The 25,991-nt window shown below is 46.1% G+C and overlaps 1 protein-coding gene across 1 annotated transcript in view; it reads left to right on the plus strand.

Moving 5' to 3' along the window:
- The window catches only part of LOC130308193 (oocyte zinc finger protein XlCOF7.1-like), a 71,729-nt gene extending 46,871 nt beyond the window's left edge, over positions 1-24,858 (plus strand). The window contains exons 8-12 of the mRNA XM_056552238.1: positions 5,750-5,929; positions 17,246-17,372; positions 17,456-17,520; positions 17,685-18,255; positions 20,769-24,858. Coding sequence (XP_056408213.1) covers positions 5,750-5,929; positions 17,246-17,372; positions 17,456-17,520; positions 17,685-18,255; positions 20,769-21,832 — 2,007 coding nt within the window. The 3' untranslated portion in view covers positions 21,833-24,858. The remainder of the gene's footprint in view (positions 1-5,749; positions 5,930-17,245; positions 17,373-17,455; positions 17,521-17,684; positions 18,256-20,768) is intronic.
- The last annotated feature ends 1,133 nt before the right edge of the window (positions 24,859-25,991 follow it).

The raw sequence follows: 25,991 nt of genomic DNA on the forward strand, positions 1-25,991 counted from the left end.
ATTTGTGTTGTCTAGGTAATGTGCATGTGTATGAATAAATGAAGTCAGTGTGTGTGTGTGTGTGTATCTAATACAGGGGGACTACAATCATATGCCTCCAGCTGTTGCAAACCTATAACTCCCAGCATGCCTGCACAGCCAAATGATGTGTGGGCATGCTGGTAGTTGTAGTTTTGCAACAGTAGGAGGAACATAGCCTGCAGCAACACTACTGTAAATCTGAGTTTTAACAATCATAAGCCTCCAGCTGTTGTAAAACTACAACTCAAAGATGTGTGGGCATGCTGGGAGCTGTAGTTGTGCAAAAGCTGTAAGCACACAGTGTGTGTGTGTGTATAGCATTAAACCAGAAAGGAAAGGGTTACAGATGCTCACTCCTGAGACCAGTGACTGAGGAGAGTGAGTGGTTATCACCTGAGGGGAAAAAGGGACCCGCCCCCTGCTTCTAGTCCACAACATTAAGGTAATTCAGAAATGAAGCCAATTCTGAGAGAAATATAGGTCATAGACACATAAAAATAATATGTACATGATCAGGATGAGATACTGAGGAACATATAACAGTTTTAAAAAAAAAAAATTTTGTGTGATCTGAAAGGTACGCTTTAAAGGAAAGAAATGACTACTGGATAGCAACATTCTTAGACCCTCGGTGTAAAGCCAAAATGGGGGAATTTTTCTCATCTTCTGAGAAGGAGGCTAAATTGGATTTCTATAACTCCACTGAGAACCTACACATTTTCAGCACTAAACACCTGCTGAACGGGGGTTCAGTCTCCGCTGAGTCCATGCTCCACTCTCTCTCAGAGCACTACCCCTGCAAGAGGAAGGAGCAGCATCTTCACACTGGAGCACATGTTTCTACATCCTGTATTTCCACCTGACATGAATCGTTATCACAGGGATGTAAACCACCACCCGAATAACCAGGTTGAGGCCTACCCCAGAAGTGCCCTTTCTCTGACAGGCACCACAAGCCCAGACCCCATAGACTACTGGGTCACCAGATTAGACCTTTGGCAAGAACCTTTGGCCTAGTTTGCCCTGGGTAATCTGTCTTGTCCACGCTCTAGTGTAGCTTCGGAGAGATTGTTCAGCGCAGCCGGTGGCATCGTCACCCCGAAGTGATCAAATTGTCAGCCAGCAATGTGGAGAATCTGTTGTTTACTAAAATGAATCAAGAATGGATCAGTGAGGAATTTAAACCTCTTGTGCCAGATGCCACAGATTAGACACTACTACCACCCCTGCTGTTTGCTGGATACTACTAAAAGCATCTGTCTTCCACCTTCTGCTGTACACTGACTACTACTAAAAACATCTGTCTGCCACCTTCTGCTGTACACTGACTACTACTAAAAACATCTGTCTGCCACCTTCTGCTGTACACTGACTACTACTAAAAACATCTGTCTGCCACCTTCTGCTGTACACTGACTACTACTAAAAACATCTGTCTGCCACCTTCTGCTGTATGCAGTTAATGCCAGTCCACCAACTCCGGCTGTTTGCTGACTAATACTACATCAGTCCAGTCCGTCACCTCCTGCTGTACACTAATGCCAGTCCACCAATCCTGTTGCTACTTCCAATAAGTTTTAGAATGTTTGGAATAATCAAAGCCATCTTCTTGGTTTGGCAGACTAAAAAATTGTTGCTATTACCAAAAAGGGATAGTTTTTGGAAAGCTTAAAAAAAAAAAAAAAAAAAAAAAAAAACCCCGTCTTCCGATATCTGTGTGTGTGTATTTTAACACATGAAGGCATCTATTGACAACCAGGGATACTTGATGGCACTTTATTTTAGTGTGAATAAGTCTAAAAAAATCTGCATGCACATTAAAGAAGCTGTTAGTTACCATGGGTTACATTTCACCATAACTGACAGCTCATACATACAGCTCAGCTACATGTACAATACACATCTACAGCTCTACTGTGTACACATACAGCTCAGCTACATATACATTACACATATACAGCTCTACTGTGTACACATACAGCTCAGCTACATGTACATTACACATATACAGCTCTACTGTGTACACATACAGCTCAGCTACATGTACATTACACATATACAGCTCTACTGTGTACACATACAGCTCAGCTACATGTACATTACACATATACAGCTCTACTGTGTACACATACAGCTCAGCTACATGTACAATACACATCTACAGCTCTACTGTGTACACATACAGCTCAGCTACATATACATTACACATATACAGCTCTACTGTGTACACATACAGCTCAGCTACATGTACATTACACATATACAGCTCTACTGTGTACACATACAGCTCAGCTACATGTACATTACACATATACAGCTCTACTGTGTACACATACAGCTCAGCCACATGTACATTACACATATACAGCTCTACTGTGTACACATACAGCTCAGCTACATGTACATTACACATATACAGCTCTACTGTGTACATTACATACAGCTCAGCTACATGCACATTACACATATACAGCTCTACTGTGTACACATACAGCTCAGCTACATGTACATTACACATATACAGCTCTACTGTGTACACACACAGCTCAGCTACATGTACATTACACATATACAGCTCTACTGTGTACACATACAGCTCAGCTACATGTACATTACACATATACAGCTCTACTGTGTACACATACAGCTCAGCTACATGCACATTACACATATATACAGCTCTACTGTGTACACATACAGCTCAGCTACATGTACATTACACATATACAGCTCTACTGTGTACACATACAGCTCAGCTACATGCACATTACACACAGCTCTACTGTGTACACATACAGCTCAGCTACATGTACATTACACATATACAGCTCTACTGTGTACACATACAGCTCAGCTACATGTACATTACACATATACAGCTCTACTGTGTACACATACAGCTCAGCTACATGTATATTACACATATACAGCTGTACTGTGTACACATACAGCTCAGCTACATGCACATTACACATATACAGCTCTACTGTGTACACATACAGCTCAGCTACATGTATATTACACATATACAGCTCTACTGTGTACACATACAGCTCAGCTACATGTACATTACACATATACAGCTCTACTGTGTACACATACAGCTCAGCTACATGCACATTACACACAGCTCTGCTGCAGACATATATAACACACACATACACAGCTCTGCACCACGCACATCACACACACACAGCTCTGCTGCATACACATAACTTCAGCTCATCCAGCAGCGATCACAACCAGCACAGCAGAGTCCTGCATACACTGAGCAGATGAGCCTAGAGCAGCAGCCCCTGATCATGTGACTCCTCCTCCTCCATGTGACTGATCACATGACGGTGACATCATCGCAGGTCCTGTACACGGCTCCTCTACAGATACAGGTAGGTGTGTGCGGTCGGTGTCAGATCAGGATTATTGGGGATGATTATTATTAACCCCTCGAGGGCACAATGTATATTTACACTCTTCGCCCCGTACGGGTCTTTGAAGCGATCTCGGGAGCTATATGCAGTCAGGACTCACTGCTACTCATCTGCACTAACCCTTTAGATCCCGCAATCAAAGTCTATCTAAAATTGGTGTCAGTGCATTGTGAGTCCAGGGGGCGCCATCACACAGGACAACTTGTCTGCATACGGCTCTGTCCATAGGGAATGAGGACATTATGGATCTAAGGCTCCTTTCACACTATGAGTTTTCATCTGTTATTAAACGTCTGTTTTCTGCCTAAAAACGGATGTATAATAATGGATGTTATTATAACATCCCTCATGTACGGCCGTTTTAACACCTCTGCCTACAGACTCCCACAGCCGGGACTACTACTACTCCCAGCATGGAACAGACTTCTTTCCATGATGGGAGTAGTAGTTCCCCTGCTGCGGGAGTCTGCCGGTGGCTGGGGAGGCTACATTTGTGTTTGTACTACTACCTCCATCATGGAACATACTCTGTTCCATGATGGGGGTTGTAGTACAGGGGCTGAGGGATTGATTGCACCGGGTCTCACTTCTGAGACCCGATGCGATTAGAAGTTATTAAACGGGCACGAGCGGCTTGCTGCACTCCCCTGTGATGTACGATGTATTTACTTTCATTTTTAAATTCCCCGCCGTGAGCCCTGAATGGCCGGTACTGAGGAGCCATTCAGGGCTCACGGCGGGGTTTTGAAATAGAAGCGCTGTGGTGGGGAAAGATATATAGAATCGCTGGGGGGGGGGGGGGTATATGTCTGGCCCCCGCATCGCTTCTATATATCCTGCCCTATGCACCAGATGTATATATGTCCCCCCCCGCAGGGCATATATATATATATATATATATATATATATATGTTCCCCTCCGCAGCACAGTTATACATGTCTCCCCGCAGCGCATATATATGTTCCCCTCCGCAGCGCTAACATAAGCCCCCAGCAGCGCTATGAATGAAAAGTGTTCTGCTGCAGCACATGTGGCCTGAATGATGCGCTGCTGTAAAATACTTTTCATTCATAGCGCTGCGAAGGCATATGATTAGAGAAGCACTGTGGGGGCCAGACATATGGATATATGTCTGACCCCTGCAGCGCATCTATATACAGATGCTGCTGCAGCGCTATGAATGACAAGTATTCTTTCAGCAGCGCATCATTCAGGCCACATGTGCTGCTGCAGAACACTTTTCATTCATAGCGCTGCTGGGGGCTTATGTTAGCGCTGCGGAGGGGAACATATATATGCGCTGCGGTGGAGACATGTATAACTGTGCTGCGGAGGGGAACATATATATATAAAATTCCCCCCCCCAATAGGAAGGGGTTAAATGTCTCTATTTCCTCCTGTATCAGCTGCGACAAATGCTCCGCAGATCATCACAGATTTATAAGATACAAGATGTGGGTGGAATCATTGTGACTATAATGTCTCCTCAGATGTTTCCCCAGATTATCTCCAGGAAATGGATTTTATTTCTCCATACAATCTGGTGCGGTTTATCATCGTCTCCTCTTCTTCCCTTCAGGTTTCTCCAATCCAGGATCCTCTGCTGATATCTTCTATATAAGAGAATTCTCCTGGATGACCCATCAACCATGGAGAGAGACAGGAACAAGATGGCCGACAGGATCATAAACCTCACCCTACAGATACTCTTCCGGCTTACTGGAGAGGTGAGGGATTCTGGGAGTGATGTCACATGACCTCATTCTTATCTATGTAATAACAGATGGATATGACTGGAGAGGTGAGGGATTCTGGGAGTGATGTCACATGACCTCATTCTTATCTATGTAATAACAGATGGATATGACTGGAGAGGTGAGGGATTCTGGGAGTGATGTCACATGACCTCATTCTTATCTATGTAATAACAGATGGATATGACTGGAGAGGTGAGGGATTCTGGGAGTGATATCACATGACCTCATTCTTATCTATGTAATAACAGATGGATATGACTGGAGAGGTGAGGGATTCTGGGAGTGATGTCACATGACCTCATTCTTATCTATGTAATAACAGATGGATATGACTGGAGAGGTGAGGGATTCTGGGAGTGATGTCACATGACCTCATTCTTATCTATGTAATCACAGATGAATATGACTGGAGAGGTGAGGGATTCTGGGAGTGATGTCACATGACCTCATTCTTATCTATATAATAACAGATGGATATGACTGGAGAGGTGAGGGATTCTGGGAATGTATGTAGTGATATTAATGTGTCTCTCCATACACAGGATTACACAGTAGTGAAAAAGTCCTTTAGTGGGCGCTGTCGGGCCCCTGTGTGTGACGGATGGGGAAGAACCCTGAGCCCAATCCCGGGGCCCCCACCTCACTCCCTGATACATGAGGAAATGGATGAACAGAAGATCCGAGAACTTATCAACAAGATGATGGAGCTGCTGACTGGAGAGGTGACCCTGCTGGGACATTATACAGTAATGGAGGGGTCTGGTGATGACTGGAGAGGTGACACTGCTGGGACATTATACAGTAATGGAGGGGTCTGGTGATGACTGGAGAGGTGACACTGCTGGGACATTATACAGTAATGAAGGGGTCTGGTGATGACTGGAGAGGTGACACTGCTGGGAATGCTGGGACATTATACAGTAATGGAGGGGTCTGGTGATGTCTGGAGAGGTGACCCTGCTGGGACATTATACAGTAATGGAGGGGTCTGGTGATGACTGGAGAGGTGACCCTGCTGGGACATTATACAGTAATGGAGGGGTCTGGTAATGACTGGAGAGGTGACCCTGCTGGGACATTATACAGTAATGGAGGGGTCTGGTGATGACTGGAGAGGTGACACTGCTGGGACATTATACAGTAATGGAGGGGTCTGGTGATGAATGGAGAGGTGACACTGCTGGGAATGCTGGGACATTATACAGTAATGGAGGGGACTGGTGATGACTGGAGAGGTGACACTGCTGGGACATTATACAGTAATGGAGGGGTCTGGTGATGAATGGAGAGGTGACACTGCTGGGACATTATACAGTAATGGAAGGGTCTGGTGATGACTGGAGAGGTGACACTGCTGGGACATTATACAGTAATGGAGGGGTCTGGTGATGAATGGAGAGGTGACACTGCTGGACATTATACAGTAATGGAGGGGTCTGGTGATGACTGGAGAGGTGACACTGCTGGGACATTATACAGTAATGGAGGGGTCTGGTGATGACTGGAGAGGTGACACTGCTGGGAATGCTGGGACATTATACAGTAATGGAGGGGTCTGGTGATGACTGGAGAGGTGACACTGCTGGGACATTATACAGTAATGGAGGGGTCTGGTGATGACTGGAGAGGTGACACTGCTGGGACATTATACAGTAATGGAGGGGTCTGGTGATGACTGGAGAGGTGACACTGCTGGGACATTATACAGTAATGGAGGGGTCTGATGATGACTGGAGAGGTGACACTGCTGGGACATTATACAGTAATGGAGGGGTCTGGTGATGACTGGAGAGGTGACACTGCTGGGACATTATACAGTAATGGAGGGGTCTGGTGATGACTGGAGAGGTGACACTGCTGGGACATTATACAGTAATGGAGGGGTCTGGTGATGACTGGAGAGGTGACCCTGCTGGGACATTATACAGTAATGGAGGGGTCTGGTGATGACTGGAGAGGTGACACTGCTGGGAATGCTGGGACATTATACAGTAATGGAGGGGTCTGGTGATGACTGGAGAGGTGACACTGCTGGGATATTATACAGTAATGGAGGGGTCTGGTGATGACTGGAGAGGTGACACTGCTGGGACATTATACAGTAATGGAGGGGTCCGGTGATGATTAGAGAGGTGACACTGCTGGGACATTATACAGTAATGGAGGGGTCTGGTGATGACTGGAGAGGTGACACTGCTGGGACATTATACAGTAATGGAGGGGTCTGGTGATGACTGGAGAGGTGACACTGCTGGGACATTATACAGTAATGGAGGGGTCTGGTGATGACTGGAGAGGTGACACTGCTGGGACATTATACAGTAATGAAGGGGTCTGGTGATGACTGGAGAGGTGACACTGCTGGGAATGCTGGGACATTATACAGTAATGGAGGGGTCTGGTGATGTCTGGAGAGGTGACCCTGCTGGGACATTATACAGTAATGGAGGGGTCTGGTGATGACTGGAGAGGTGACCCTGCTGGGACATTATACAGTAATGGAGGGGTCTGGTAATGACTGGAGAGGTGACCCTGCTGGGACATTATACAGTAATGGAGGGGTCTGGTGATGACTGGAGAGGTGACACTGCTGGGACATTATACAGTAATGGAGGGGTCTGGTGATGACTGGAGAGGTGACACTGCTGGGACATTATACAGTAATGGAAGGGTCTGGTGATGACTGGAGAGGTGACACTGCTGGGACATTATACAGTAATGGAGGGGTCTGGTGATGAATGGAGAGGTGACACTGCTGGGAATGCTGGGACATTATACAGTAATGGAGGGGTCTGGTGATGACTGGAGAGGTGACACTGCTGGGACATTATACAGTAATGGAGGGGTCTGGTGATGAATGGAGAGGTGACACTGCTGGGACATTATACAGTAATGGAAGGGTCTGGTGATGACTGGAGAGGTGACACTGCTGGGACATTATACAGTAATGGAGGGGTCTGGTGATGAATGGAGAGGTGACACTGCTGGACATTATACAGTAATGGAGGGGTCTGGTGATGACTGGAGAGGTGACACTGCTGGGAATGCTGGGACATTATACAGTAATGGAGGGGTCTGGTGATGACTGGAGAGGTGACACTGCTGGGACATTATACAGTAATGGAGGGGTCTGGTGATGACTGGAGAGGTGACACTGCTGGGACATTATACAGTAATGGAGGGGTCTGGTGATGACTGGAGAGGTGACACTGCTGGGACATTATACAGTAATGGAGGGGTCTGATGATGACTGGAGAGGTGACACTGCTGGGACATTATACAGTAATGGAGGGGTCTGGTGATGACTGGAGAGGTGACACTGCTGGGACATTATACAGTAATGGAGGGGTCTGGTGATGACTGGAGAGGTGACACTGCTGGGACATTATACAGTAATGGAGGGGTCTGGTGATGACTGGAGAGGTGACCCTGCTGGGACATTATACAGTAATGGAGGGGTCTGGTGATGACTGGAGAGGTGACACTGCTGGGAATGCTGGGACATTATACAGTAATGGAGGGGTCTGGTGATGACTGGAGAGGTGACACTGCTGGGAATGCTGGGACATTATACAGTAATGGAGGGGTCTGGTGATGACTGGAGAGGTGACACTGCTGGGATATTATACAGTAATGGAGGGGTCTGGTGATGACTGGAGAGGTGACACTGCTGGGACATTATACAGTAATGGAGGGGTCCGGTGATGATTAGAGAGGTGACACTGCTGGGACATTATACAGTAATGGAGGGGTCTGGTGATGACTGGAGAGGTGACATTGCTGGACATTATACAGTAATGGAGGGGTCTGGTGGTGACTGGAGAGGTGACACTGCTGGCACATTATACAGTAATGGAGGGGTCTGGTGATGACTGGAGAGGTGACACTGCTGGGACATTATACAGTAATGGAGGGGTCTGGTGATGACTGGAGAGGTGACACTGCTGGGACATTATACAGTAATGGAGGGTCTGGTGATGACTGGAGAGGTGACACTGCTGGGAATGTTGGGACATTATACAGTAATGGAGGGGTCTGGTGATGACTGGAGAGGTGACACTGCTGGGACATTATACAGTAATGGAGGGGTCTGGTGATGACTGGAGAGGTGACACTGCTGGGACATTATACAGTAATGGAGGGGTCTGGTGATGACTGGAGAGGTGACACTGCTGAGAATGCTGGGACATTATACAGTAATGGAGGGGTCTGGTGATGACTGGAGAGGTGACACTGCTGGGATATTATACAGTAATGGAGGGGTCTGGTGATGACTGGAGAGGTGACACTGCTGGGACATTATACAGTAATGGAGGGGTCTGGTGATGACTGGAGAGGTGACACTGCTGGGACATTATACAGTAATGGAGGGGTCTGGTGATGACTGGAGAGGTGACACTGCTGGGAATGCTGGGACATTATACAGTAATGGAGGGGTCTGGTGATGACTGGAGAGGTGACACTGCTGGGACATTATACAGTAATGGAGCGGTCTGGTGATGACTGGAGAGGTGACACTGCTGGGAATGCTGGGACATTATACAGTAATGGAGGGGTCTGGTGATGACTGGAGAGGTGACACTGCTGGGAATGCTGGGACATTATACAGTAATGGAGGGGTCTGGTGATGACTGGAGAGGGGACACTGCTGGGACATTATACAGTAATGGAGGGGTCTGGTGATGACTGGAGAGGTGACACTGCTGGGACATTATACAGTAATGGAGGGGTCTGGTGATTGGAGAGGTGACACTGCTGGGACATTATACAGTAATGGAGGGGTCTGGTGATGACTGGAGAGGGGACACTGCTTGGACATTATACAGTAATGGAGGGGTCTGGTGATGACTGGAGAGGTGACACTGCTGGGACATTATACAGTAATGGAGGGGTCTGGTGATGACTGGAGAGGTGACACTGCTGGGACATTATACAGTAATGGAGGGGTCTGGTGATGACTGGAGAGGTGACACTGCTGGGACATTATACAGTAATGGAGGGGTCTGGTGATGACTGGAGAGGTGACACTGCTGGGACATTATACAGTAATGGAGGGGTCTGGTGATGACTGGAGAGATGACACTGCTGGGACATTATACAGTAAGGGAGGGGTCTGGTGATGACTGGAGAGGTGACACTGCTGGGAATGCTGGGACATTATACAGTAATGGGGGGTCTGGTGATGACTGGAGAGGTGACACTGCTGGGACATTATACAGTAATGGAGGGGTCTGGTGATGACTGGAGAGGTGACACTGCTGGGACATTATACAGTAATGGAGGGGTCTGGTGATGACTGGAGAGGTGACACTGCTGGGACATTATACAGTAATGGAGGGGTCTGGTGATGACTGGAGAGGTGACACTGCTGGGAATGCTGGGACATTATACAGTAATGGAGGGGTCTGGTGATGACTGAGAGGTGACACTGCTGGGACATTATACAGTAATGGAGGGGTCTGGTGATGACTGGAGAGGTGACCCTACTGGGACATTATACAGTAATGGAGGGGTCTGGTGATGACTGGAGAGGTGACACTGCTGGGACATTATACAGTAATGGGGAGGGGTCTGGTGATGACTGGAGAGGTGACACTGCTGGGACATTATACAGTAATGGAGGGGTCTGGTGATGACTGGAGAGATGACACTGCTGGGACATTATACAGTAATGGAGGGGTCTGGTGATGACTGGAGAGGTGACACTGCTGGGACATTATACAGTAATGGAGGGGTCTGGTGATGACTGAGAGGTGACACTGCTGGGACATTATACAGTAATGGAGGGGTCTGGTGATGACTGGAGAGGTGACACTGCTGGGAATGCTGGGACATTATACAGTAATGGAGGGGTCTGGTGATGATTGGAGAGGTGACACTGCTGGGACATTATACAGTAATGGAGGGGTCTGGTGATGACTGGAGAGGTGACACTGCTGGGACATTATACAGTAATGGAGGGGTCTGGTGATGACTGGAGAGGTGACACTGCTGGGACATTATACAGTAATGGAGGGGTCTGGTGATGACTGGAGAGGTGACACTGCTGGAACATTATACAGTAATGGAGGGGTCTGGTGATGACTGGAGAGGTGACACTGCTGGGACATTATACAGTAATGGAGGGGTCTGGTGATGACTGGAGAGGTGACACTGCTGGGACATTATACAGTAATGGAGGGGTCTGGTGATGACTGGAGAGGTGACACTGCTGGGACATTATACAGTAATGGAGGGGTCTGATGATGACTGGAGAGGTGACACTGCTGGGACATTATACAGTAATGGAGGGGTCTGGTGATGACTGGAGAGGTGACACTGCTGGGACATTATACAGTAATGGAGGGGTCTGGTGATGACTGGAGAGGTGACACTGCTGGGACATTATACAGTAATGGAGGGGTCTGGTGATGACTGGAGAGGTGACACTGCTGGGAATGCTGGGACATTATACAATAATGGAGGGGTCTGGTGATGACTGGAGTGGTGACACTGCTGGGACATTATACAGTAATGGAGGGGTCTGGTGATGACTGGAGAGGTGACACTGCTGGGAATGCTGGGACATTATACAGTAATGGAGGGGTCTGGTGATGACTGGAGAGGTGACACTGCTGGGAATGCTGGGACATTATACAGTAATGGAGGGGTCTGGTGATGACTGGAGAGGTGACACTGCTGGGACATTATACAGTAATGGAGGGGTCTGGTGATGACTGGAGAGGTGACACTGCTGGGACATTATACAGTAATGGAGGGGTCTGATGATGACTGGAGAGGTGACACTGCTGGGACATTATACAGTAATGGAGGGGTCTGGTGATGACTGGAGAGGTGACACTGCTGGGACATTATACAGTAATGGAGGGGTCTGGTGATGACTGGAGAGGTGACACTGCTGGGACATTATACAGTAATGGAGGGGTCTGGTGATGACTGGAGAGGTGACACTGCTGGGAATGCTGGGACATTATACAGTAATGGAGGGGTCTGGTGATGACTGGAGAGGTGACACTGCTGGGAATGCTGGGACATTATACAGTAATGGAGGGGTCTGGTGATGACTGGAGAGGTGACACTGCTGGGACATTATACAGTAATGGAGGGGTCTGGTGATGACTGGAGAGGTGACACTGCTGGGATATTATACAGTAATGGAGGGGTCTGGTGATGACTGGAGAGGTGACACTGCTGGGACATTATACAGTAATGGAGGGGTCTGGTGATGACTGGAGAGGTGACACTGCTGGGAATGCTGGGACATTATACAGTAATGGAGGGGTCTGGTGATGACTGGAGAGGTGACACTGCTGGGACATTATACAGTAATGGAGGGGTCTGGTGATGACTGGAGAGGTGACACTGCTGGGAATGCTGGGACATTATACAGTAATGGAGGGGTCTGGTGATGACTGGAGAGGTGACCCTGCTGGGACATTATACAGTAATGGAGGGGTCTGGTGATGACTGGAGAGGTGACACTGCTGGGACATTATACAGTAATGGAGGGGTCTGGTGATGACTGGAGAGGTGACACTGCTGGGACATTCTACAGTAATGGAGGGGTCTGGTGATGACTGGAGAGGTGACACTGCTGGGACATTATACAGTAATGGAGGGGTCTGGTGATGACTGGAGAGGTGACACTGCTGGGACATTCTACAGTAATGGAGGGGTCTGGTGATGACTGGACAGGTGACACTGCTCGGACATTATACAGTAATGGAGGGGGGTCAGGTGATGACTGGAGAGGTGACACTGCTGGGACATTATACAGTAATGGAGGGGTCTGGTGATGATTGGAGAGGTGACACTGCTGGGACATTATACAGAAATGGAGGGGTCTGGTGATGACTGGAGAGGTGACACTGCTGGGACATTATACAGTAATGGAGGGGTCTGGTGATGACTGGAGAGGTGACACTGCTGGGAATGCTGGGACATTATACAGTAATGGAGGGGTCTGGTGATGACTGGAGAGGTGACACTGCTGGGACATTATACAGTAATGGAGGGGTCTGGTGATGACTGGAGAGGTGACACTGCTGGGACATTCTACAGTAATGGAGGGGTCTGGTGATGACTGGAGAGGTGACACTGCTGGGAATGCTGGGACATTATACAGTAATGGAGGGGTCTGGTGATGACTGGAGAGGCGACACTGCTGGGACATTATACAGTAATGGAGGGGTCTGGTGATGACTGGAGAGGTGACACTGCTGGGACATTATACAGTAATGGAGGGGTCTGGTGATGACTGGAGAGGTGACACTGCTGGGACATTATACAGTAATGGAGGGGTCTGGTGATGACTGGAGAGGTGACACTGCTGGGACATTATACAGTAATGGAGGGGTCTGGTGATGACTGGAGAGGTGACACTGCTGGGAATGCTGGGACATTATACAGTAATGGAGGGGTCTGGTGATGACTGGAGAGGTGACACTGCTGGGACATTATACAGTAATGGAGGGGTCTGGTGATGACTGGAGAGGTGACACTGCTGGGAATGCTGGGACATTATACAGTAATGGAGGGGTCTGGTGATGACTGGAGAGGTGACACTGCTGGGACATTATACAGTAATGGAGGGGTCTGGTGATGACTGGAGAGGTGACACTGCTGGGAATGCTGGGACATTATACAGTAATGGAGGGGTCTGGTGATGACTGGAGAGGTGACACTGCTGGGATATTATACAGTAATGGAGGGGTCTGGTGATGACTGGAGAGGTGACACTGCTGGGACATTATACAGTAATGGAGGGGTCTGGTGATGACTGGAGAGGTGACACTGCTGGGAATGCTGGGACATTATACAGTAATGGAGGGGTCTGGTGATGACTGGAGAGGTGACACTGCTGGGAATGCTGGGACATTATACAGTAATGGAGGGGTCTGGTGATGACTGGAGAGGTGACACTGCTGGGAATGCTGGGACATTATACAGTAATGGAGGGGTCTGGTGATTGGAGAGGTGACACTGCTGGGACATTATACAGTAATGGAGGGGTCTGGTGATGACTGGAGAGGGGACACTGCTGGGACATTATACAGTAATGGAGGGGTCTGGTGATGACTGGAGAGGTGACACTGCTGGGACATTATACAGTAATGGAGGGGTCTGGTGATTGGAGAGGTGACACTGCTGGGACATTATACAGTAATGGAGGGGTCTGGTGATGACTGGAGAGGGGACACTGCTTGGACATTATACAGTAATGGAGGGGTCTGGTGATGACTGGAGAGGTGACACTGCTGGGACATTATACAGTAATGGAGGGGTCTGGTGATGACTGGAGAGGTGACACTGCTGGGACATTATACAGTAATGGAGGGGTCTGGTGATGACTGGAGAGGTGACACTGCTGGGAATGCTGGGACATTATACAGTAATGGAGGGGTCTGGTGATGACTGGAGAGGTGACACTGCTGGGACATTAAACAGTAATGGAGGGGTCTGGTGATGACTGGAGAGGTTACCCTGCTGGGACATTAAACAGTAATGGAGGGGTCTGGTGATGACTGGAGAGGTGACACTGCTGGGACATTATACAGTAATGGAGGGGTCTGGTGATGACTGGAGAGGTGACACTGCTGGGAATGCTGGGACATTATACAGTAATGGAGGGGTCTGGTGATGTCTGGAGAGGTGACCCTGCTGGGACATTATACAGTAATGGAGGGGTCTGGTGATGACTGGAGAGGTGACACTGCTGGGAATGCTGGGACATTATACAGTAATGGAGGGGTCTGGTGATGACTGAGAGGTGACACTGCTGGGACATTATACAGTAATGGAGGGGTCTGGTGATGACTGGAGAGGTGACCCTGCTGGGACATTATACAGTAATGGAGGGGTCTGGTGATGACTGGAGAGGTGACACTGCTGGGACATTATACAGTAATGGAGGGGTCTGGTGATGACTGGAGAGGTGACACTGCTGGGACATTATACAGTAATGGAGGGGTCTGGTGATGACTGGAGAGGTGACACTGCTGGGAATGCTGGGACATTATACAGTAATGGAGGGGTCTGGTGATGACTGGAGAGGTGACACTGCTGGGACATTATACAGTAATGGAGGGGTCTGGTGATGACTGAGAGGTGACACTGCTGGGACATTATACAGTAATGGAGGGGTCTGGTGATGACTGGAGAGGTGACACTGCTGGGACATTATACAGTAATGGAGGGGTCTGGTGATGACTGGAGAGGTGACACTGCTGGGACATTATACAGTAATGGAGGGGTCTGGTGATGACTGGAGAGGTGACACTGCTGGGACATTATACAGTAATGGAGGGGTCTGGTGATGACTGGAGAGGTGACACTGCTGGGAATGCTGGGACATTATACAGTAATGGAGGGGTCTGGTGATGACTGAGAGGTGACACTGCTGGGACATTATACAGTAATGGAGGGGTCTGGTGATGACTGGAGAGGTGACACTGCTTGGACATTATACAGTAATGGAGGGGTCTGGTGATGACTGGAGAGGTGACACTGCTGGGACATTATACAGTATTGGAGGGGTCTGGTGATGACTGGAGAGGTGACACTGCTGGGACATTATACAGTAATGGAGAGGTCTGGTGATGACTGGAGAGGTGACACTGCTGGGACATTATACAGTAATGGAGGGGTTTGGTGATGACTGGAGAGGTGACACTGCTGGGACATTATACAGTAATGGAGGGGTCTGGTGATGACTGGAGAGGTGACACTGCTGGGACATTATACAGTAATGGAGGGGTCTGGTGATGACTGGAGAGGTGACACTGCTGGGAATGCTGGGACATTATACAGTAATGGAGGGGTCTGGTGATGTCTGGAGAGGTGACACTGCTGGGACATTATACAGTAATGGAGGGGTCTGGTGATGACTGGAGAGGTGACACTGCTGGGAATGCTGGGACATTATACAGTAATGGAGGGGTCTGGTGATGACTGGAGAGGTGACACTGCTGGGACATTATACAGTAATGGAGGGGTCTGGTGATGACTGGAGAGGTGACACTGCTGGGACATTATACAGTAATGGAGGGATCTGGTGATGACTGGAGAGGTGACACTGCTGGGACATTATACAGTAATGGAGGGGTCTGGTGATGACAGGAGAGGTGACACTGCTGGGACATTATACAGTAATGGAGGGGTCTGGTGATGACTGGAGAGGTGACACTGCTGGGAATGCTGGGATATTATACTGTAATGGAGGGGTCTGGTGATGACTGGAGAGGTGACACTGCTGGGACATTATACAGTAATGGAGGGGTCTGGTGATGACTGGAGAGGTGACACTGCTGGGACATTATACAGTAATGGAGGGGTCTGGTGATGACTGGAGAGGTGACACTGCTGGGAATGCTGGGACATTATACAGTAATGGAGGGGTCTGGTGATGTCTGGAGAGGTGACACTGCTGGGACATTATACAGTAATGGAGGGGTCTGGTGGTGACTGGAGAGGTGACACTGCTGGGACATTATACAGTAATGGAGGGGTCTGGTGATGACTGGAGAGGTGACACTGCTGGGAATGCTGGGACATTATACAGTAATGGAGGGGTCTGGTGATGACTGGAGAGGTGACACTGCTGGGAATGCTGGGATATTATACAGTAATGGAGGGGTCTGGTGATGACTGGAGAGGTGACACTGCTGGGAATGCTGGGACATTATACAGTAATGGAGGAGTCTGGTGATGACTGGAGAGGTGACACTGCTGGGACATTATACAGTAATGGAGGGGTCTGGTGATGACTGGAGAGGTGACACTGCTGGGACATTATACAGTAATGGAGGGGTCTGGTGATGACTGGAGAGGTGACACTGCTGGGAATGCTGGGACATTATACAGTAATGGAGGGGTCTGGTGATGACTGGAGAGGTGACACTGCTGGGAATGCTGGGACATTATACAGTAATGGAGGGGTCTGGTGATGACTGGAGAGGTGACACTGCTGGGAATGCTGGGACATTATACAGTAACACCACTGGAGGGGTCGGGGTGATGACTGTATCATTGTGTGTCAGGTTCCTATAAGGTGTCAGGACGTGGCGGTCTATTTCTCCATGGAGGAGTGGGAGTATGTAGAAGGACACAAGGATCAGTACAAGGATCAGGTCATGATGGAGGATCAGCAGCCCCTCACATCACCAGGTAATAGACATGACTATATACACACGTCCTCTCATTATTTGTATGTAAAGAATGAATTCAGTCTCTGTATGTGTTCCCTACAGTCAGATCCAGTAAGAGAACAGCACCAGAGAGGTGTCCCCGTCCTCTTCTTCCACAGGATGATCAGGTAGATGGAGATATTCCCTATGATCTGTAGAAGGGCTGTGAAGCTCTTGTGGTCAGTCCCCTCACCCTCCATGACTCCTCATCTCCTGCTCATCTATAACATCATGTGACTTCTCCTACTGTCTTATGACTTTTACAATATTTCTTCCACATCTTATGAATCAGGGAGAAGATCTGAACAATATGAAAGCTCCAGAGACACATGTGAGCGGTGATGAGCAGTATAAGGAGGACATTCCTACAGGGAGAGATCTGATCTATATTAATGCTACAGACATAAAGGAAGAAGAAGAGACAGATGTGAACAGTAATGAGCAGTATAAGGAGGACATTCCTACATGGAAAGATCTGATCTATATTAATACTATTGACATAAAGAAAAAAGAAGAGACAGATGTGAGCAGTGATGAGCAGTTTGAGGAGGACATTCCTACAGGGAAAGATCTGATCTATATTAATACTATAGACATAAAGAAAAAAGAAGAGACAGATGTAAGCAGTGATGCGCAGTATGAGGAGGACATTCCTACAGGGAAAGATCTGATCTATATTAATGCTACAGACATAAAGGAAGATGTAGAGACAGATGGGAGCAGTGATGAACAGTATAAGGAAGACATTCCTACATGGAAAGATCTGATCTATATTAATCCTAGAGACATGAAGAACGAAAAAGAGACAGATGTAAGCAGTGATGAGCAGTATAAAGAAGCCATTCCTACAGGTAACTGCCCAGGTGAGTAGTAATCAATAAGTGGTGGTGTAAGTAGAGTCCTTTGGGCTCCAAGGCAATTTTTAGACCACAGGCCCTTTTGTGTGCTCTTACCATAGTTTGTACACCTTCTATGCCCCCACACTATTACTGAGCCCTCAAACTGTTCTGCTCCCTCTGTTCACCCCACACTGTGTTTATGCCCAATTTGTGCCAGTAGTAGAATAAAAACCTCTCCCCATCATCCCCCCAGAGCGGCTGTGTCCTCCGGCAGATGTCACCTGGTGTTGGCTGCTCGATGATCTGATCATGTGGCCTGTACCTGGCAGACATTACTAGCTGTTCCAGAACACTGCGGGATACAAGTGGTGCGGAAATCACAGGGGAGAGAGACAGAACCAGAGACAGTTGAAGCGGTGCTCCCCCGAGGAGCTGAGACATATACCCCGGATCCCCAGAGGAGCCCCCCTTCTATGTCGGGCCCAGTTGCACCCTCTGCAGCCATGATCATTACACCCCTGGATGGAAACATTGCTGCTCTCTAGAGACTAGAAGGAAGAGACCTAGATGCCGGACAATCAGTCACACATGGACCCCAAAGGAACATCAGACTAGGATCACCTTCTGCATTAGAAGCAATTATGTCCTGAAAGGAGGTCGGGGTCCCAGCAATCTCATCAAATTGAGGGAAGAGAATGTTATCAGGAAGTATAGTTCGGCTAAAGCAAAGTGAATGTACAAGATATGAGTCTTAAAAATAAGAAAAAGTCATCAGTATAGGTTTCTGTTGGCTGGAGTCTAGTCAGGCGATTAGATTGGTCTTAATAGGTAAACTGTAGTGATCAGACTCCACCCCCTCTCTTTGCAAAGAAAGAGGAATTACAGGAAATTTAGGCCGCATTAGGCAATTCTTTCTGTTCTGAAATAGGAATTTATGTGGCTCAAGGATTCGCTCCTACTCTGGACAGTTCCTGACATGGACAGAGGTGGCAGCAGAGAGCACTGAGGTCAGACTGGAAAGAACTACTCAACTTCCTGTGCAGCATACAGCAGCTGAAAAGTACTGGAAGGGTTAAGATTTTTTAATAGAAGTAATATACAAATCTGTATAATTTTGTGGCATCAGTTAATTTAAAGGGGAACTCCAGTACTAGACATCTTATCCCCCATCTGCTGCACCCCCCACAATCTCTTGGCTCTTGTGACGTCACACCACGCACCCTCAATGTAAATCTATGAGAGGGGGCGTGGCGGCCCCCTAACATATAGTTGCATTGAGGGGGCGTGACATGACAGCATGAGGGGACGTGGACGTGACATCAAAATGTTCCGAACACTGGGACAGTAGAGTACCCCTTTAAGACTCAAGCCTGCCCCATACCAGCTGCTGAGGGCCACCTCTAGTAGCTGGAATGGAGCAATCTTCAATGCCGGCTATAAACTGTGTAGATGCCACTGTGAAAGTGTACAGCAGCATTTAAATGGCCCTATTAAGTGATGTAGTGGTCCCAATTAACTTCCCGTGATGAGATTTCTGGGAGCCGAGACTTTCTCATGGCAGCCCGAAGACTATTCTAGGTCTCTGTTGCTTCCAGGACCTAATATTGATGCAGCTGGTCTATGGTAGAATCTTCCAATAGAGCGCAGATCTAATGGATCAATCCAATACACATGTACTGCATTTATCTGTATGAGCAATCGAATGATTACTTATACAAGTCCCCTACGAGGAATTAAAAAGTGTTAACATGAAAAAAGATGTTTTTAATATATATAAATAAACCCCATCCCATAATAAAAATGTAAGAACTCCCTTTTCCCATACTCCCAATTTACAAAAATGTGTAAACAAAAATAAATATTTAGTATCGCCGCATGTGGCATTGTCTAAACGACTAAAATATAATGTTATTGATTCCGTATGGTAAATGGCATAAACGGGGAAATAAAGATAAAATAAACTCCAGAAAGAACTGCAGGACTTTTGTCACATTACATCACAAGAAATACAAAAAATTGAATATCTACCCCAAAATGGTAACAATAGAAACTACAGATTATATAAAAAAAATGAGCCCTAACACTGCTCCTTTGAATCTATTATCTCTGCACCGCTATGTCACGTTTTCATTCACAGGACCCACAACCGGAAATGTTTTATTTTACTGTTGCCTCTGACCTTTCCCAGCATTCTATGCGGCCTGAGACAATATGTCATAAGTCACACGGTCGCTCCCAAATTTGCAAAATATTTTATTTTTATTTTTATTTCAACACAATTTTTTTTTCTGTTTCACAAAATATTTCATAGTAAAACGAAAGGTGTCCTTACTATGTAAATTTGGTCCTGCAGAAAACAAGCGCTCACGTGTGTGTGTATATATATATATATATATATATATATATATATATATATATGGAAAAATAAGAGTTATGGCTAAAGGATGGAGAGGAGGAAAAATGTAAATGCAAAGATTTTAATATCCTGAGGAGTTAAAGTTATTACTCAAAAATCAAATCTGTGTTATTCTTGGCAGATTCTTGTAGCAGGAGATCAGAGGAGAATCTTATATCTTCAGATTATAAAGCAGATGATGATATCACACAAGATACATATGAAGAACATTCCATTATCCCAGATACACCCTCAGCCCTTCACAGCCAAGATCTGTCATCTCATCCTTATATACAGGTCCTGTCTTCTCATTTATCAGAGGATGTTCAGCACAATAAGGAGAAGCCATTCTCATGCTTAAAATGTGGAAAATGTTATACTAAGAAATCAAATCTTGTTAAACATCAACGAATTCACACAGGAGAGAAACCATTTTCATGTTCAGAATGTGGGAAATGTTTCACTGACAAATCAAATCTCGCTAAACATCAAATAAATCACACAGAGGAGAAGCCATTTTCATGTTCAGAATGTGGAAAATGTTTTCTTGACAAATCAAATCTTGCTCAACATCGAAGAACTCACACAGGGGAGAAGCCATTTTTATGTTTACAATGTGGAAAATGTTTTACTAAGAAATCAAACCTTGATCAACATCGAAGAACTCACACAGGGGAGAAGCCATTTTTATGTTCAGAATGTGGAAAATGTTTTGCTAAGAAATCAAATCTTGTTCAACATCGAAGAACTCACACAAGGGAGAAGCCATTTTCATGTGCTAAATGCGGGAAATGTTTTACTGAGAAACCACAACTTGTTCTACATCAAAGAACTCACACAGGAGAGAAGCCATTTTCGTGTTCAGAATGTGGGAAATGTTTTACTGACAAATCACATCTTGTTCAACACCAAAGAACTCACACAGGGGAGAAGCCATTTTCATGTTCAGAATGTGGGAAATGTTTTACTGATAAATCAAATCTCATCCAACATCAAAGAACTCACACAGGAGAGAAACCATTTTCATGCGCAGAATGTGGGAAATGTTTCATTCAGAAATCAATTCTAGTTCTACATCAAAGAACTCACACAGGAGAGAAGCCATTTTCATGCTCACAATGTAGGAAATGTTTTTCTCGGAAATCAGCTCTCCTTCAGCATCAAAGAACTCACACAGGAGAGAAGCCAATTCGGATCAACAAATGAAGCAGATAACACATCTATATATTAACCATGTACATAGGATATCTGACATTTATACATATATCATATACTGCATCTCCAAACTTGTTACCAATTGATAATAAAAGTTTTCTTTTTAGAACGTAGTCACCGATCCAGCGATGTCATCACTATAGTTTACATGGTAGGAGAAGAGTGTTTGTTTGTTTTTTAAGAGTCGAGTCATGTGCTTATTATCACCTCAAGAGCAAGAAAAATTACAAACGTGTAACACTAAAAAAAAAAAGTGCACAAAGGATGCGGTCTATCGCAAAGCTCTTTTCCTACAGGAGAGAGGCCTCCGACAAACCTTAACCTTAGGGCCAAAAGGCATCTGCAAGGATTGCCAGGAACCCAGAAGGACCTCGCAGCGATGCTACTAAGGGGCCACAAATGCACCTGTTCTCAACCTAGGCATTAACCAAGGTACCAGCCAAGGAGCCGTATACTGATGGCATCTCGACCGAAGCCAAGATGCCCGGGGGGTGCAGGGAGGTGAGGAACCTGATGGTCACACACACCTCCCCTAGACCGCCAGGAGGGACACCCAGAAGGGCAACCGCATCCTGACAAATTCTGTGTATGAAAAAAACACAAAGTGCCACAATGACAAACAAAATAATAAGAGGATGATGCAGATATACTGCCCGGTCATCCGGCCGAATCGATACATTTTCTCTGATCCTAACCGGAAGGCCGGGATACCAAGGGTGAGTGCCAAAAGGTGAAGAGTTTAATGGGGCAGAGCTTCAACTCTTTTTTTTTTTTTTTAAGTTAACCCTCAGAACTAAATCATAGGCCTCAGCCGGACAGGGAACAGACACTGACCTGTTCGTGGATTACAATCTTTCGTCTCTCGCTGGAAACGAGCGCTACCAAGCACCGCTTCTTTGTGGAACCAGGATTCCACTGTCCTTTTCCTTATACCAGACGTCCAGGACCAGTTCCTGAGACGAACGGGTGCCCAGCAGCTCTTCCACCACTACCTCCCAGGGATCTGGGAAATAAGCTTTCAACGGTGTTGTGTCTGTAACACAACACCCCCAGGTGAGCGCACCAGTCTTTGTTCACCTGTGTATCTCCTATACATACAGAATCATGGCACATTAGTGCGCTCTCTTTTCTGTTTCCTTTTTTTGCATATACTCGAGTCTTCGCTGTGATATTGTTCATAGTCCAAGAATAACTAAACCACCTTCTTCTATCGGCCGTCCGAAGGCCGATTTTGTCATCCTTCTGGAGTTTTTTTTTTAGGGCTCTTCTTTAATTTCTACTGAGATTGTCCGGAAATATTGGTAAATTTGTAAATTTGTTAAATTCTTCGGATACCATCTGTTGGAACACTTCAATATTAGGGCCTTGAGACTGTAAAGGATAACATTTTAATGGCGGTCGCAGTTGCTGATATTTTATTCCATCTTCAGAGGTGAAGGAATCTATATTCAGATCTGTATCTCCAGTGTTCTTAGGTTTCTGTAGTGTCGTTGGAGGGTTAGTCTCTAACAAATCTTTGGAAATCGAGATAAAGTTGAAATGAATCACTTCTCTTGGGGCAAAAGGATAAGCCTTTTTTCAATAGGCTTATTTCTGCAGGGGTGAGCTTGTAGGAAGAAATATTATAGATATATATGGAATTTTCTTTTTCTTTTCCTGATCCATTAAATTTTCAGTGTTTAATTTTCCTTTTTTTTTTTTGCCACTACGGCAACCTCTTTTTCTTCTCCTTTTTTTCCTTTTTACACTTTGTGGCAGAAACAGATCTGGAATCCTCCGTGGTTTGGTCAGGCTCAAATCTAAACGGCCTGTACCCTGCATCATCCTAAACATCCCGATCCGCATCACCCCCCAATAACTCTGTATCATCTGATTCCAACAACAGGTTCGAGCAGCTAAAAAAACCTACTGGATATACAAAATGTTCACCATAGCTCCAAAAGGACTTAATGAGATTAGTGAGGTGATTGTCTCAACCCCTTAATCCTAATACTAGCTGTATAAACTGTTTTTATTGTTCTTATTGATTTCTCTGCAATATCCAGTTGTGATTTGTGAATAATATTTCTACAGATACCATCCGATACTTTTAAAGCTATATGAGACTGATTATACACCACTTACCGTTACTTTGGTTGTTCTTCTGTTTTTTTCTGCTAAGTGATCGCTGTACTGTCCATTCCAGCTCTGTTTACTTTGAGTCGGAGTCTCCACCCATTTTTTCGTGTCAATCTGACGTATACATCACGTATAGTGTCAATCTTTACTGGTCAAACCGACCGACGCACCATGTCAATTATACGTATACTGTCACTGTTTACGGCAGACTCACCTTGTCTACCTGACCAGCAGAGGGCACTTTCCACACTGACCTTCCATGACACTGGTAACCATTCATTATTCACATGATATCACATTTAATATATTTTTATCACCCTGTATATTTTAATATTGTTCATTATCTAATATTTATTATTTAATACTTGTAATTCTGCTATGGTTTGTTTTAAGTTGGTACTAGTTATGCACGTAATCCAGTGTTATGACCCGGAACTACTTCTATACTGTGTAATTGTATACTGTGTCCATTCCTTGTACCAGTTTGTATATGCCTGACCGGTCCGGTCTCAAAATGCCTTATGTGAAGCGTTGTTTTTATCCTTTTTTAAACAATGTCGTGCTATCGACTCTGCCTACTTGATGGTCCAGCGCTATATACCATGTCCCAATTTTGATGACCCCTGTGGTTTAAATTTACTACATTACTTATCTCCGGTACCAGATCCATGCACCGGCGGGACCTGTGTGCAGCTGACCATTTCTCTATACCGCATACTAAGGTGTTGTGCTCTTATCATAACACTATCTGGTAAGAGGCACATTTTTCCCTATACCACATTATTCGTTTATCTGACGATCTTCACCAGGTGCGCACCACCTTGTCTTTTTTTCTTTCTCTCTATTGCATTGTTATTTTGTAATTTGTTTATGTTTCCAATAATTTATAAAATTTTTACTTTTCAAAAGGAACTTGTATACGCATTCTTTATTTATTTATTTAAAATTATGCATATTTTAGGGCAGGGTCACACGGAACGAAGACCAAGTATATTTCACACTTAGGATCCACAGGTGACCTGACCCTATAGTGTGCCCCCTAATGTTTCAACACGCCCTGTCCTGTAATGGTCCGGCGTGTTCAGTCATCTGTTGTCCAAATTGTGACACTGGATAAGGTTGGGTTCACATATATGAGTTGTCCTGCACAGTTTCCCTCCAGCGTGCATCGGAAACTGATGCTAGAACTGATCCCATTCAGTTCACAATCATCCAGCGTCTCAATTTTGGTTGGACATGCCGGAGGGCACCGGACAGGGGAAATCAGCTTGCTGCGTTCCCTTTTCCGGTGCTATAAAAAGTAGATGCAGGATGCCATACAACTGATGACAAATTATGCATGTTGCCATCAGTAGCGGCATAAGTTATGTAAAGATTTAGGCTTAGGAGTTCACTTATGCCGGACATATGTAACCCCAGCCTAAATTTTGTGATAGCGTGTATATAATTTGGATATAGATGGTGTTTGGTGCTGTGGGCCTCAACAGCTAATAGAAGGACCCAGGGGCCTTGTTAGAACCTATAGAATAATATCTCTAAGAGAATCATAACTGATTAAACATCAGAAACCATATCTCTGGCCGGGTATTCCCCATGCCATAGAAAACCTATGTATTGACAGTCCGGGTCGGGGAATTGATCACTAATGTAATTCACGACACAAGAAGGAATAGGTTTTCTTCTGCCGGGACCCAAGAGCCCATGCGGGAAACATGAATGTGATCTGTAGGCGGCCTTCCTTAGTACAATGAAAATAAAAAAGTATTAGAAAATATATTGAAGATAAGACCTATATATTACATACCGTATTTTTCGCCGTATAAGACGCACTTTTTTCTTCCCCTAAACTGGGGGGAAAAAGTCGGTGCGTCTTATACGGCGAATACACCCCTATCGCGGCGGTTCCTGCGGCCATCAACGGCTGGGACCCGCGGCTAATACAGGACATCACCGATTGCGGTGATGCCCTGTATTAACCCTTCAGACGCGGCGATCAAAGCTGACCGCCGCGTCTGAAGGGAAAGTGACACTA

The sequence above is a fragment of the Hyla sarda genome, chromosome 1 (assembly GCF_029499605.1).
Source record: "Hyla sarda isolate aHylSar1 chromosome 1, aHylSar1.hap1, whole genome shotgun sequence".
Lineage (NCBI taxonomy): Eukaryota > Metazoa > Chordata > Amphibia > Anura > Hylidae > Hyla > Hyla sarda.